Raw genomic sequence first — 14,630 nt, 5'->3', positions numbered from 1 at the left:
GTGTGGCTCTATGGTGGACGTGTTCGGACTTGTTGGCGAAAGCTAGATTTGTGTTGCTCTGCCAGGTGATGAGTCAGGAAAGGCAGGCATGGAAGCATGAAGAGACTAGAAGTGAAAAGCAATTGTTATCCGTTCACAGTTTCATGTGACAGTATCAAGTGAATCAAGCGGCACAGGCAAGCAGTCCAGGCTATCCGCGGACAGTGCCAGTGGGGCATGTGAGCTCGTTGTATTCGCTTGCCATCTACTCGGTTTCCTTGCGTTCAGGCAGAATCCGAACTGAACGAAAGCCGGCTGAACCACGCTCTGTCAACACAGCTACCTCCCGAAGGGGGAATATGCCGCAAAAGGGAAACGCCGAGGGTGGGTGGGCTTGAGAGGTACTTCTAGATCAGCATATCTGACTCTCAAGGAACATCCTGCCCATGTGCGAATTTGAGCATGCTGTCTAACGGCAACGGAGGAAGGCTGGTGTTCAGACCGTTCGCAGCAGGAGCTTGCACGACGTCTGGCTTCACGGTGTCTTCGACCATCTTGTCGCCATCATCGTCTCCGTCGTCCTCATCGTCATCGTCCTCGTCCGCGAGATCGCGCTTCAGACCGGTCACGACATTCTTCACGCCATTTTCTCGCTCCAGCACAGTGAAATCATCGCTGAAGAGATCCTGTTCCATCCAAGGCGCGAGAACTTCTTGATGTATATCCATGGCTGAGGACCATAAGTCCTGCATCTCGGCCTCGGTCAACGTGCCCGACTCCTGGCCCGCCGCAACGCCATTGCTCTGCTCTTTGCCGACATTGACGCTTTCTTCGATCCACGCTTCCGCTCTCGGGTCCAACTTTTTGCGCACCAACTGCTCCAATAGGCCCTGCTGCGTGTGCGCGGGAAAGTTGGGAAGAGGATGTAGGTGCAACGATGTGAATAGTTGGCGTTGCGCGCTCAACGCACTGGCGAGGCCGTCGAGGTTCTGTCCGAGATTCGTTGAAGCCTTTTGCAGCTGTGGCCTGTCAACTTACCTTAGCGACAAAGACTTCTAACACTACAAGATAGCAAGGGAGTGCATTTGCAGGCGACGCGTCACCGCGACCACGACCTACCATGCGAGCAGAGGATCGTTCTGCGGTTTCGCGAGCTCTCCCTGCAATAGGTGCAGAGACGTCGAGAGCCCGGCCAGTCGCATGCGCAAGTGGTCAATGGCTTTGATGTGCTCTTGCGGCAGTGTTTGAGCCGGAGTCTGTGTCTGCGTCTGCGCCATGACGAGTGTTGCAGTGTTGCGACGATGGGGAGTGATGCTGGTATGTCGATGCCTGGGATGCGATGCTCTTGGAAGGTGTCGCGCCGACTTGTGATTCGCGCGCAACTCAATTCACTCAGCCGCACCGCAAACGGCTAGCTTCGCGCCCATGTGCTACGGGCTGCCCGCTCAAGCTCTGGCATCTCGGCTAAGCATTGGATCAAGCTCGTTCAACCCTGTCCGAGCATCCACTTCGTCACTCTCTTCTGCAAGCACAGCTGAGGCGGAGCTCCCGAGCGCGACTCGAGCGGGTCTGACGGAATTCTTGAAGGATGCAATGGACAATCAATAGGCAGTAGGGTAATGCTGCTGTGTTCGCAGATATATAGGAACCGGTAAGACCGCTCGCAGTTCGTCTTATCATCCCAAACCAAGCCCTTCGGTTGTCGTCCACATTTACTCTCAACATGCCAATCGGACTCGTTGCTAAGCTTGCCGGCAAAGGCATTGCGATGGGAGCCGAGTACAGGGAACATCGCAAGGAACAGAAGCAAGCCCGTGCCGCAGCAACAGAGGAGCTCGAGCATGGTACTACCACCGGACCAGAAGACCGTCAAATGGAGTCCACAGAAGCGCTTCCAGCGTATACAGATCGACAGAATTCGTCGCATAGAACTCTCGAAGCAGGACCACCAGCTTCAGCTGATCAGAAGTGGGACGACATTTCTTCACAAGAAGATTCAGATTCAGACGATACCGAATCGATTGAGGACGACGAGGAGCTCCAAGCACTGGATGAAGCGTTAGAGCCCACTGATAGCAATGGCCTACCCACATATGACGAGTCCGAGGCACAATACACTCCTGTTGAGGAGCTTGTCCGCGAGGTCATGAATACTAACCCGCCAGCGGAGCCGAGAGAAAGCACTCTCACTCGCCCTCAGATCCCATTGCCAGTGATACTTCCCCAGCGTCGCCCAAGAAAAAAAGCACGAGGCTTTATCAGAGCATACAGCCCAGTGCTGGCGGACTGTGGCATCGACCAGGAAGTCTTCCTCAAGTTTCTAAAGAACTTCCACAAGTCTTCCCAGGCATCTCCCATCTTCCCTATCATCCAAATCTCTGCCGCCATAGCGGGACTCGTACCATCGGTCATTGCAATGGCTGTGACTACGGCGGTACAAATCGCTGCTGGAGTCGGGGCAGAAGTTCAATCCAGAACACGAACAAACACCTTCCTCGACTCCATGAACGAGGAGTTATTCAAGCCCGCAGGCCTTTACGCTATGATTGTCAAGTACAAGTCCGACTCGGATATGCAACAATCTACCACTGGTATCGCTGGACTCGCCAACCTCATCAAAGCCGAGAAGGTTGATGTCACAACTAATCAAACCATTGCGAAATACAACAGAACGCACTCGGACGAGTCTGGAAGCAGGAGCATGAACAGTCGTATGAAAGACATGAGGCTCGCTAGCAATACAACTAAAGGGACTGCCATGCTTCCAGAATCTGCGCCCCTGATCTTTCCAGAGCTCGATCGCCAAGCAGCTCAAGCAGGGCCAGAGACTTTCAAGGACAAGACCAAAGATGCCAAAAAGTTCCTCGCAAACTACTTTGATCGCAGGGCTCAATTCGATTACGTGAGTACTGAGGCCTCATTCTCCCAATCGTGGAATATGCTAACAGCTCGATAGGCATCCCAAGATCCCAGCTCTTCGCTCGCAGTGCCGCAACAACATCGTGCCTTCAAATCAGCTCGAGCAGATCCAAATCACCCAATGTACTCCGGCGGCCTCGTTGCGCTGCTTTCAGGTGGAAAGATGACACCCATAGCATCGAAGCGCGAGCGACGGATGGAGCGAGATCTCTTTCGCGATCAGCGTCGTCTCGCTGTGGGCTGTGAGCCTCGATCTAGAAAGCGATATGGGGATGCTTATCGCGAAGAACTCTTTTCACGCACTGGATTCCGATCTGAGCAGATTTCGAGTGCGGGGCGTCTCAGTCCTGCTGCGAGTAGTTCACAAGGCAGTGCTGTGGAGGCATCGTCTAGTCAGAGTACATTTCAGCGCGAGGCGAGATCTCGGAATGCCAGGAGGAGGAACAGGAAAGGCGGGCCTCTGGGTGCGGTGAAGAGAGCTATGAGAGAAGATGTACTGTATTTGATGATTGTCAATATGCCTTCAGAGGCGGAGCTGGCTGAAGCTAGGGAAGAGTTGGAAAGGGCGCAACAGCACTAGTTGAAGGGATGACCGAACGAAGACACGATTGACGATTTGATCAACACGAGTTTTGATAGAAGAGAAGACATTACATTTTAGTTATCGAAATTGTTTTCGAGCGCGATCTATCCTCGTCTCCTGGTTGAGGGCGACTTCTTCGACTTTTCACTGCCACTCGCCTTGACGACATTGGCATAGCTTGGAGCTCCTTCTCTCCTTGGATCAAGCTTCTTCTGTTTGGTGCTCGAGCCGTTCCAGTAGTAGACCATTTGCAGAGCAAGCACTAGATTCAAGGAGAACCCAGCCAGGAACCCGTACAAGATCAGCTTATCGTCCACCTCCTGCAACGTAGTGAAGATGCGAGCCAACGATCCAGCCAAGTAGTTGAAGATCTGTTATACCAATTTAGTATTCAAAATCGTCCAGCATCTGCTAGACAGCAGTACTTACCGCAAAAGCACTCAATTGCCCTGTCCCACCCTCACGGAAGATTGTGATGATCTGCGGCAACTTGCTCGCAACACCCAACAATCCAGCTCCAGCCTGGAAATACTGCAACATCTCCAGGCTCACAACCCCTTCGTTATACAACGCATACCCCGCAGCCGCCAATCCAGCAATGAAAACCGCAGCCATAGGCCCTTGTCCCGAAAACTGCAAGACCAGAATACTGATCGCCACATTCTGCACAGCGATCAACGCCGTCTCGCCATACGTGCTGAACGGGAACTGGTTGCGGACATTGTAGACCAGTGTGACGAGGTAGCTGACGGTCTCGAGGAGGTATGAGAGGAAGCTTATGCCGGAGGCGGATTGGCTGTTGATGAGCTTGATGAGTTGAGGGATTTTTACTATGCTGCTTGCGGCGATGATGGCGATGCCCAGGGCTTTGGAGATGGCGAGCTTGAGGCAGACCGAGTCGGTTATTGTGAGGTCGTGAACTAGACTGCGGTAGCAGCTGTCGCCGAGGAGTTGAGTTGCTGCATCGCTGATGGGTTTGGGGAGGTTGCGAGTGATCGGTGTGAGGATGCTGCGGAGAGCAGTTTCGAGGGACTCCATCTTGTCTATTTTTTGCGCTTGAGAAGTCGTAGCTGAAAAGGAAATGTTTTGAGCTGCTGACAGCTGTATGGACTTTCGTGACAGGGGTATGGTAAACAGGGTTCAAGGATCCGCGACTCGCGCGCGCGCCTTCCGCTTGGCGGCCTGACATCACGTCCAAGCTCCTCGTCAAGCTTCACTTTGAGGACCGCTCTTTCGGGGTTCAGACAAAACAGTCAACAACACTAGTCACAATGAGCTTCTTCAAAAATCTGTTCAAGGAGGTGAGCCAAATCCAAGCCTTGTAGGAGGGCAATCGACTACACTCAGGCTTGAAGATATGGGCTTTCTATTCAATACTGACGATCCTGCAGGCTGGCGTCAAGGACGTGATCACCGTCTTCCACAATCCGAAGCTCCCAGCGTCGACCCGCGTACATACTCTGCTCAAGCAGCTCAATGCCACCAGCGTAGCTCATGCGACCGAGGACCAGGCCAGCGATCACAGCAAACAAAGCAAATTGGAGAGGACGGAATTCGAGCTTGGTATGTGAGGAGCTTTGAAATCACATTGGGGGACTAGCGGAAGATATCTGCTGCAGTAGAAGGGTACATACTGATTGATTCGGTTAGATGTGCAGGAAGGCGCTCCCACAAGCGACCAGTTGAGCAGCATCCTGGAGTATCTGGGTCCTGGGCAGGCTGGCAATGTGATCAAGGATGCTACAGGCACGAGTGACGCATTGAGGAAATTCAAGCAGAGCGAGGCATCTTTCCAGCGTCCAGTGACAGTGGACTGGAATAATGGCAGAGCTGGTATGTACATCTTGCTCCTCAAAAAGACCATGAGAGCGTCAAGCGGGACGCTTGGGCTGATACAACACAGTTGTTGGAGAGAACGAGAGCGAGATTTTGAAGCTCGTGAAATCGGTGCCAAAGGAGACCGAGAAGGTATGAGCTGGTTGTGTGTGGAGGAGAATGAACATGGCTGTGCAGCTAGATGAATCGCTGCGGAAACACAGTCCGTAGCAGGCGCAGAGGTCTTGACAAAATCCCAGCTCTTTATGAGTAAAGCCATCCAGGAAGAAGTCTTCCATTCTGACGGCGCTTCTTCCATGGCCCAGAGACAATGCCTTGTAGATGCGGAAATCACTTCGGGAACGCGCAGCTGCTGATACGGCACCCATAGCGGGCATTCAAGCGAATGCTGTCTCATTGGTGCTACGGCCATAGGTCTATTAAATCTGGTCTTCCGCGCGCAACCGCGTGTCGTCAATGTAAGCCGTCCTACTACCTCTCTATCTCATGATAATGCACATAGCCGCTGATAGCGCAAATGCATACAAACGACGCCGTTCGTCATTTCCACTATCGAGAGCACAAGAACACCACGAGAGAGTTCTGATTATGGGGTGAAGATCAATGGCTGCTTGATGTTGCCAACGGAAGTGGTGAGGCGTTGCAAGTGAAGGTTGAAGCAAGTGCGCGCTTCACATTCGCGTCAAATGCAAGAGCAAACGCTCGAGCTCGTTCGCACTTGCACCACAACAGACCACAAATCATCAACCCGCGGCGGTCGCTCTCTCTCGTCGCCACCAACATCGACATCAATCTTCGAGCGTTGGCTCTTCGAACATTTGTCGCGCTCACTAATTCTTCGCCAATCTTTCATCGCACTTCTTGTCCTTCGCACCGTCCAGCACAGAGTTCGCTCTTCTGAGCTCAATCAGCTCCTCTCCATCACCTACCATGGCCGACGGCGACGGTATCCGCCCACCGGTCATCGCGTCTTCGAGTCGCTTCAACGACATCTTGCCTTACTGCAAGATTCTATTTGAGGAGGAGCCGAAGAGATGGGGTGGCATCATGCCCCATCAATTTCCCCAGAACGCCAGCAAGGAGGCGGAAGAGGAGTTTCTCCTGACCCAATTCCCGGCGAGCGAATGTCAAGTGCAAGGCTTCAGATTTCTCAAGCAGGTCTGGTACTCCATCGCCATTAACAATCGGGAAACTCGCCTTCCGCATGTGGTCAACGAGTGGTTCGAGCATAAGAGCAAAGAGTATGTCGGCAATCCTGACCTCGAAGGTTGGCTTTTACGTGAAGAAGCTTGCGCGACTACATTCTTTGAACAGAAGGAGATCGACGTGTTCGGCTCCGAGTTTCTTGATTGGGCTGTACAAGGTATTCAGTGGAGACTGCGCAACCCGCAGGCCTTCGTGGCGACAGGAACAAACACCCCAGAGCCAGCACTGGTCTCCGAAACCTCGACTCCTTCGAAGCAGAGTTCACTGGTGGAAGTCGCCAGTGCTGGACCTGTTTCATCTTTGACACAGCCAACAAATGCGCCAGCACAGCCGAGCGAGGTACCAGCAGCTCAGGAGAAGCAGACGGCTACGGTACCAGCAGTGCCTTCCACCGGACTGAGTGCTACTGCTGCTGCATTCAGCTCGACTAACACACCAGCACAAGCCAGCGCCGCCGGTTTCAAGCCGTCTGGCGATGCCCGGGAACATGTTGCGAACGCGAAGGACTTCCAGTCGCAAACACAACGTGGCTCGAAGCGTGCACCTAATGGCAAGCGCCGCGGCCAGGGTGAACGCAACATGTACCAACCAGCATCGTCGTTCTACGATCCGAGAGCACCTCAGCACGCGCAGCAACCACTGCCGTCTCGCCCTATGCCTGCCCCTTCTGCTCAAGTTGGTCCAATGCCGCCTGGACCACCGACGTATATCATGCCATCTAACGACATGCGTCATCCTTTCGGTCCAGGTCACCCTGCCCCAGCTCCTCACATGATGGGACCGCACCCACCGCCCGGCTTTGAGCATCATGCTCAACAGCCTGTGCATATGGGTGGCCACGGCATGTTCATGCAAGGCCCGCCACCACCTCAGGGCTTTGGATACCCGCCACTTAGCGAGCGCAATATGAATCATGGCGACGCCAGAGCATTTCCACCGCAGCCAACTTATGGTGGTTTTGATCAGAGACCAGACCAGGGACGCGGCAAAGGCCGTGACAGCACTGCCTCATCGGGCGGCAGAGGCGCAACGTATGGGAGCGTTCGCGGCCGTAGCCGGGGCCGGGGCCGCAACAGTATCAGCAGATCGAGTGCAGATGGCGATTACTCTTCTGGCTCTCGCTACCCGTCGCACGGCTTCCACGACGCGTCTTCCGCCAACAACTACCAGCGGGCTGTCGATGGCTCAGGATCTTGGCGATCGCATCACCAAGATGAGAACGCCACTCCAGAGCAGCGCTCTCTGGAGCAGTTTTCTCATGGACCTCCGCGAATCCTGACTCGGCGATCTTCTCAGGCCGAAGCCACAGGCGGACCATCGCAATATGCAGCACCTGTGACTACCGGCATCGCCGCCTTCCATGGTCAAGATGGACCTACAGCTACGGTGGGCAAAGTGACTGACTCCGACATGAACGAGTATCACTGCACCAAAACAGCCATCGGGGACAAGTGTATCTACGCGCATAAGCTCATCGCGTTCATGATCCCACCTAACGTGACCGATGATCAACTCCGCAAGTGTTTCACGAACTTCGGTCCAGTAGAGAGAATTTCTCCACCTCTCAAGTCGCACAACCAAGCAAACACCGAGAGCGCCCATAGGTACATTACCTTCGAGACGCATCATGGCGCACGCAAATGCGTGAAGCAGAGACACATAGAAATCATGCCCGGGGTATTCAGAGATGTTGAAGTCGCTAAAGAGCATTGGGACCCAGAGCACCAACGCTACCAGCTTCGAACTCACATGGGCGTCCCAGTCAAGGAGATAGCTCCTGCTCCGCCCTCAATGCACTACGTGCAGAAATCGGCGTTCAATGCACCTTCATCTCTACCTGCGGACCTTCCACAGCTTGACCGCTCAGGCGTGGGGCCATCGACTGTTTCGAAGGAAGAAATGTCTGCAGAGGCCACTCCAGCCGCCTCCGGCGCCGACACTCCGAAGGGAAAGAAGAAGACTGGGAAGCGCAATAAGAAGAAAGCTTCCGAACTTCGTGGAGAAGCGGCTGGCCAGGCTTTTGAGGAGAACGCTCAAAAGGGTCGTGCAGGACTGAGCCCAATACCAGACGACACCAGCTCCAACGCCGAGACTGTTGTCACCGTCCTAGAGACCAAGCACACGACGCCTGCGAAGCGCAAGGACTCACTGCGGCCCGTGGCTGCCGGCAATACACAGGACACATCAAATGCGCCAGCTGACAAGGAGTCCAGCGTGGACATGGGCACTACTGAGGACCCGAACGATACAACGGTCTCGAGGGCTATCCAGGCAACAAAGGTAAAGGATCCGCTCGTCAAGCCGTTGACAACGGAGGAGACGCCAGAGGGCGCACTTGGCAACCAGGAGGTCTCTGCAAAAAACTCTGATGCCTCAAGCAAGTCCGAAGATGAGCATGTTGACGACAGCTTTCACACGGCTAGCGCCACGCCTGGCGGAGAGCGCAGTTCGGCAGTCGATGATGATTTCATTGAGCTCAAAGCAGCCGCAGTACCGCCTCCAACTGGTGTCTCGACCGCTGTCGTACAAGACCATACCGGCGAACCTTCAGCTACCCCTATTCAGCAAGAACAACCGGCCAAATCATCAGAGGAAGAAGAGAAGGTTCAGCTTCCAGACTTAACCAAATCCAAGTCGAAGGTTTTCGTTGCAGTGCCAAAGCTTGACACTTCAGCTGGACCGGACCTGGAAGCCAAAAGCAACGGGGAGCAGCAATCCGCAATGACTCAAGGCGGAGGCTCGGGCATTTCTGAAGCGCCAGCTGCGCCTTTTGTCACTGCGCCAAGTACACCAGCTTCGCCCATCCTTGACAGTGATGGTCAGCCACACGTGCAGTCGAAGAAGGAAGGCAAGGCAAAAGAGGAGGCTAAAGTGAAGGGTCCCGCTCAGACGGAATCATTCAGTCTTTTCGGCAAGCAGAAGAAGGCTAAGAAGCAGAAAGCACCCAAGGGCGGCAATTCTCGCACGAGCTCGAGAGTCATCTCAGCGGATTTACCGAAGCCAGATGAGGTACCGATGCGTAAGGCCACGAGCACTGCCAAGCCTGAGCCGATTGTGGAGCAGGCTGAGGCTGCTGAGGACAGAGGTGAAACTTGTGCAAGTGCGAATGAGGAGAGCGAGGCGGCACGACCCACGGCTTCCACGTTCACCTCTTCCTCGTTCACTTCAGGCCCCACACAAGCTGCACCACTTGCTCGACCTGAAGAGCTTTCTGTCGAGCCTTTGACAAAGATCAAGACAGACACTCGATTTGACGCACTCGGAACTACTACTGCTGCGACGACAATGACACCAGAGAATACCAACACTCCGATGGCGACTGTGACTCGGGAGAAGGTCGACGCTTCAGCGAGTGTCGCTGCTCCAGAGAAGGCAATCAATTCGGAGACGGCTGGCAAGGACCCTGAGCCAGCCCCTGCGTCGAGCGCCCCTTCGCCAGGCAAAGCTCCTGGTATCTTCCGTCGCATCACTGGCATTTTCGCAAGCAACTCAGATGCTGCTTCATCGGCTGGTCCTGGCGTTGCGCGAGGCTTGGGAATTAGTTCTGAGCCTGCCGTCGAGGTGAGTACTACTGCGAAGCCTGTTTGAATGCCATCTAACATTTTATTAGGCGTCCTCTTCCAAGGTCGACGACGCTGTGCCCGACCAGATCGAAGGCGGAGAGACCACTACTGTAGATGGCCCTTCCGACGCTGCTACTTCAAAGCCTGCTAAGAAGAGCAAGAAGAAGAAGTCGAAGAAGAAGCCTGCAGCAGTCACTGACATATCCAACGCTGCCACTACAGATGGTAGTGCCACTCAGACGAATGCCGCCCAGCCGACTGCTACCAAGCCAAACGCCAACGAGCCGAGAGTGAAGGTGCTTGAGATGAGCCACCTCTGTCCGGCCGACGAAAGCAGCCTCCCTCTCTATGCATTCCGTGGCACTCGCCGCAGCGCTGATAATGATGCGTCTACACCGGAAAAAGCAAAGGTAAAGATGCCTCAGCGTTACATCTCTGACAACTACCTTGTTCAGGCACCCCCAGTTCGGCGTGTTCATCCGCGCGTGAAGCATCGTGCGAAGAGCAGTTCTGACACGTCTGATAGTCGGGAAGTGAGTACCCAAAGCCATGGGCAGGCTCAGCCACAGAGTCTCTCTACTCCAAATGAGGGCGACAACGAGGAGAACAATGTATGTACCATTATCACCCTGAACCTGCCAGTTGGACATTCGGTGGAGAGTGTACGAATATTGGAAAATAACAGTGATGAACAGGACGCGCGGCCGAAACTTTGGATCTTCATGACTGTTCAAGACCCCGTGGAGAGATCGAGAGCGAAGTTGCAGGAGCTGGAGGAGCGAGAGAAGATTCTCAAGCGCGTCAAGGCGATGAAGGAGTTGGAGATGGGCAGGATCATTGGAGAGGCTGAGGATGATGAAGAAGAAGTCGAAAATGGTGGTGAACACAACAGCAAGGAACACGTCGGCGCGGCTACAGAGTAGCACTTCTGTGGCGTGTGGCGAATTCTGGCGTCGAAGAGTTTGGGAATGGGATTGCTTGAAGTTCCTCTACTGCTCGTGGAACACTGGTGGTGGACTGGAATGAGGCACACTTCGTAAGGCTTGATGAGTACCATCGCTTTGTGGAGAACCGAAAATCAAAATGTACTTTGCATCATAAAGTGCAGACTCTGCTGCAACATCATCTAATCACTGTGAACTCAATCTGTGGCTGCGAAGAGTGACATGCGTGCAAGAGGAAAAGACTGACATACGAGACCAGCGACATGACATCCGTGAGAAGCTCGTGCAATTCGGATCTACTGTGAGAAACAGTACACAGAACTCCCAGAAGCCTCCTGTATCGTTTTCATGTTAACAGCCGACTTCCTTCTTCAAGGCATACAGTCATCCTTCGTCCCATGAGAGAGAGAGCAAAAAGATGGACCGTACACACTCTCGAGACATCCGACCCCATACGAGTAGTACTAACGCCGAATAGTCCCATCAAATGCCCGATAGCAAAAAAACACATCGTTATTTTGTTATGTTCTGTGACTCGTTCCCCTTTCTCCTTCCTCAAATTCGCACTTGCAACCACAACCTTTCACGCAAAAAAAGCTTCCTCCACGCCGTGGTCCGTCGGCCGTCTGGTCGTTCGTCTGTGGCTGTCGGCTTATTCTCTCGTTTTCATTGTCGGTTCGTGAAAGGTTGATGTTGGGTTACGAGGCGTTTATGAGGTTGGGTTTGGGTTCATCTTCCTCTTGCCGCCGGTCATGGTGACGTTGACGAAACGGCGGGTGTATTGGATGCGCTTCTTCGCGCGGCCCTTGGGGACCTTCTTCTTCTCTTGTGGCTCGACCTGTTGGTGGGTATCGTGTTAGATGATATTTCATTGTGCAGTCCGTAGATTTGTCCGCCCCTTGTGCTCTTCCTTGTCTTTCTCCCCCCTCTTGCGCTATCGAAGCGGTGATTCGTGGTGTGGGAGCTGGCGTACCTTTGGAGTCTGCGACTTGACCTTTCCGGCACGGGCGAGAGAGCCGTGCACCTTACCCATGATTGCGGTGTGGTGTGGTGTTCGAGCTGTGGTTGTCTGTGGTGGCGAATACTGTCAGTTTGCGCGCTCGCTGTAGCGGTCGTGGGCGGGCGAAAATGGGATGTGCGTGATCCGGTGGTGATTTCGAGGCGGTAGGTGTGGACTCACGGGTTGCGTTGATGGATTTGCTGGCGCTGGGTGTGGTGAAGCGGTCCAGGTGATGGCGTCGATGCTGAATTGAGCCTGTGAGTGGGAAGATGCTTGGCACGGGATCGGAAAAGCGGCGACACAGAAGCGGCGACCGGCCTCGGTTTCGGTAATTGATAAGATCATCTGATAGTCGGTCGTGCCATCATGCATTGTTCGCGCCTCTTCGTGAGCATAGCTTGCTCTCAGTGCATTGTTGGACAGACACAATCGGTAGCACCATGAAAGCGACCACTCTCCTGACCGCCACCGCCGGTGCGGCATTCGCCAGCTCAATCGGACAGCAAGTCGAACCACAACACATCTTCTCCAACCCAGAGACAATCAACGACGATGACTTCCACTTTCCCACCATCCGCGAGTCCACCGCTCAGGCACGGAAGATCCTCCACCTCTCAACAGTGGGCACCCTCATCACCGTCTTCCCATCCACATCACACAAAAGCGACGATGCCTCCACAGCCGAAAACCGACCCTCAGACGTCGAAGGCTCACCGATAGGCCTAATGGAATATTACGCCGACTGCGATCCTCACAGCGGCAACCCCATCCTCCTCGCCCTAGACATCGCAACACCCTACAAAAACTACAACCAAGGCTCCAACATCTCCCTCAGCGTCCGCTGGTGGCCTACACAAAAGAACACTTACTCAACATCAGCGAGCACATTCTCCAAACTCACAAATTGGCTCTGGAGATCCCAAGACGAAGATGAGATCCCGACACCTCATACACCCGCCGCGCTACCTCGCTTCTCGCTTCATGGGCGTTTGGAACCCGTGTCAGAAGAACGACTGAAAGATGGAAAGATTCAAGCATGTTTCTTGCGAAGTCATCCCGATTCGATATTCTGGCAGCCGGGAAATGACATTCATGAGAGCCATTATGCTCAGTTGATCGTGGATCACATCTATTGGTTTGGAGGGTTTGGAGACCGGGCGAGGATTGGATGGTTGCCATTGGATGTGTGGCAGAATTTGACGATGAAAGAGATTATTGAGGCGAAGCTGCCTGGGGAGGAGAAGTGGAGACATGGGAGTGTGGATTGGAAGTTTGGGTTGTGAGTGAGGGGAAGATGAGAGGATGTTATGGGGATAGAAAACACGAGACGAAGCATATATACTGGGTAGCATATTCATGAGCAATGAACATTGAGATCAAGACAATTGTTAAAGGCACTACGGCTTGTATGTGCAAAGCTCACCAAGTTGATGTGAGACTGTAGACCCGACACACCATCGAAAGAGTATATTTGTGTCGCAATCGATTGATCGCTCACAGGTGAAGCACATAGCACATGCAGTCTATAACATAGCTGCGATTCACGTGCTTGACCATAAAGATTTGCGAGAGTTGACAATTGAAACTTACTTCCTGAAGTGTACCTGCTTGAGCGTACATTGTTGATAGCTAATGTTTCCCGCGCTGCACTCGCAATGAAATCGATGCAGACTTATCAGGGAGGGGATAACGTTGCCTAAGAAGTGCCACTTCGGTTCGTTAATCGTGTCCCCAACTTGAGTCGCATGGCAGGTGAGCAGACATTGCAGCATGACCTTTGTTACAGGACTGCTCTGCAACTCTGCAAAGCTGTACTCATATTCGGTGCTGGAGAATGAGATGCACAACCTACATGGGACAAGCAAAGAATACGAGGATCGAGCCTTCGCTTTGCAAGATGTGGCACAATGGAAGTGTTCCAGAATATGGAGAAGCAGTGAGATCGAGGCTGAGCTACCTTACCCTGCCCCCGAAGGAATCCGGCATGAGAATTTCGGCGAGCGTCTGCGGCGGCTGGCCAAGCCCTCGTCAATGCTCTGCAGTCTAGTTGTCAGCGTGCGAATGAGGCAACAAAGGAAGCGTAGAGCGACACGCCGACATGAGAGGCCCAGCCGCATGTGACGGACCTGCAGAAGCCAAGCAGTGAATCGAAAGCCAGGTAGCACTACACATGTGAGCGGTATAGAACTCGTATGGAAAGCGAACACTTCCAATGGTAAGCAAGGTACGACTCCTCCAACCGCATGTCGTTTCTCATGGACCTTGCGTGACGTTTGTCAACTGCCGCGGTATCATGCTGCGGTGAAGGTGGTGCCACAGTAGACCCGAGGACTATACGCGTCGTTCACAAGTCAATTTTTCTTGACCGGCTCAAGCAGGCAGACAGCACGTTGCCAAGTCTTGCAGATGTCGTCGATTACGTGGTCAAAGACTTGGTCGTACATAACATTCAGTCTGGCAGACAGAAGAGGATCTGGTCTTGCTTGGACATCGCCAGTGTGGTCGGGCTGCGTAAACGGAGTTGCTTGTCATGTGCTTGATATGAAGTCTGCAGGAGTCCTGGTGACGAATCAATATTTGCTGGCCCACAAGAGCTCCCT

The 14,630-nt window shown here is 53.5% G+C and overlaps 7 protein-coding genes across 7 annotated transcripts; 4 read left to right on the top strand and 3 right to left on the bottom strand.

Moving 5' to 3' along the window:
- Positions 1-407: 407 nt before the first annotated feature.
- RHO25_002067 (uncharacterized protein) lies at positions 408-1,256 on the bottom strand (the record flags this gene model as incomplete). Its single annotated transcript, XM_023594657.2, has 2 exons — positions 408-1,005; positions 1,099-1,256. 2 exons carry the CDS (start codon positions 1,254-1,256, stop codon positions 408-410), a joined length of 756 nt encoding a protein of 251 aa, XP_023459559.1.
- A 446-nt stretch (positions 1,257-1,702) lies between these two features.
- RHO25_002066 (uncharacterized protein) lies at positions 1,703-3,478 on the top strand (the record flags this gene model as incomplete). The annotated part of the gene is made up of 2 exons (XM_023594656.2): positions 1,703-2,881; positions 2,936-3,478. The coding sequence occupies 2 exons, from the start codon at positions 1,703-1,705 to the stop codon at positions 3,476-3,478; spliced, it is 1,722 nt and encodes a 573-aa protein (XP_023459558.1).
- A 107-nt stretch (positions 3,479-3,585) lies between these two features.
- RHO25_002065 (uncharacterized protein) lies at positions 3,586-4,519 on the bottom strand (the record flags this gene model as incomplete). Its single annotated transcript, XM_023594655.2, has 2 exons — positions 3,586-3,852; positions 3,911-4,519. 2 exons carry the CDS (start codon positions 4,517-4,519, stop codon positions 3,586-3,588), a joined length of 876 nt encoding a protein of 291 aa, XP_023458360.1.
- Positions 4,520-4,752: 233 nt separating this feature from the next.
- RHO25_002064 (uncharacterized protein) lies at positions 4,753-5,455 on the top strand (the record flags this gene model as incomplete). Its single annotated transcript, XM_023594654.2, has 4 exons — positions 4,753-4,782; positions 4,873-5,044; positions 5,132-5,314; positions 5,385-5,455. 4 exons carry the CDS (start codon positions 4,753-4,755, stop codon positions 5,453-5,455), a joined length of 456 nt encoding a protein of 151 aa, XP_023458361.1.
- A 792-nt stretch (positions 5,456-6,247) lies between these two features.
- On the top strand, positions 6,248-11,009 carry RHO25_002063 (uncharacterized protein; the record flags this gene model as incomplete). The annotated part of the gene is made up of 2 exons (XM_065602167.1): positions 6,248-10,084; positions 10,134-11,009. The coding sequence occupies 2 exons, from the start codon at positions 6,248-6,250 to the stop codon at positions 11,007-11,009; spliced, it is 4,713 nt and encodes a 1,570-aa protein (XP_065458239.1).
- A 730-nt stretch (positions 11,010-11,739) lies between these two features.
- On the bottom strand, positions 11,740-12,402 carry RHO25_002062 (40S ribosomal eS30 domain-containing protein; the record flags this gene model as incomplete). Its single annotated transcript, XM_023594652.2, has 3 exons — positions 11,740-11,868; positions 12,004-12,099; positions 12,211-12,402. 3 exons carry the CDS (start codon positions 12,400-12,402, stop codon positions 11,740-11,742), a joined length of 417 nt encoding a protein of 138 aa, XP_023458353.2.
- A 68-nt stretch (positions 12,403-12,470) lies between these two features.
- Positions 12,471-13,313, top strand: RHO25_002061 (uncharacterized protein; the record flags this gene model as incomplete). The annotated part of the gene is made up of 1 exon (XM_023594651.2): positions 12,471-13,313. One exon carries the CDS (start codon positions 12,471-12,473, stop codon positions 13,311-13,313), a length of 843 nt encoding a protein of 280 aa, XP_023458354.1.
- Between the last annotated feature and the right edge of the window lie 1,317 nt (positions 13,314-14,630).

This window comes from Cercospora beticola, chromosome 1 (assembly GCF_033473495.1).
Source record: "Cercospora beticola chromosome 1, complete sequence".
NCBI lineage: Eukaryota > Fungi > Ascomycota > Dothideomycetes > Mycosphaerellales > Mycosphaerellaceae > Cercospora > Cercospora beticola.
The sequence above is the reverse complement of the archived record's forward strand: the minus strand, read 5'-3'. Positions and strand labels throughout refer to the sequence as shown.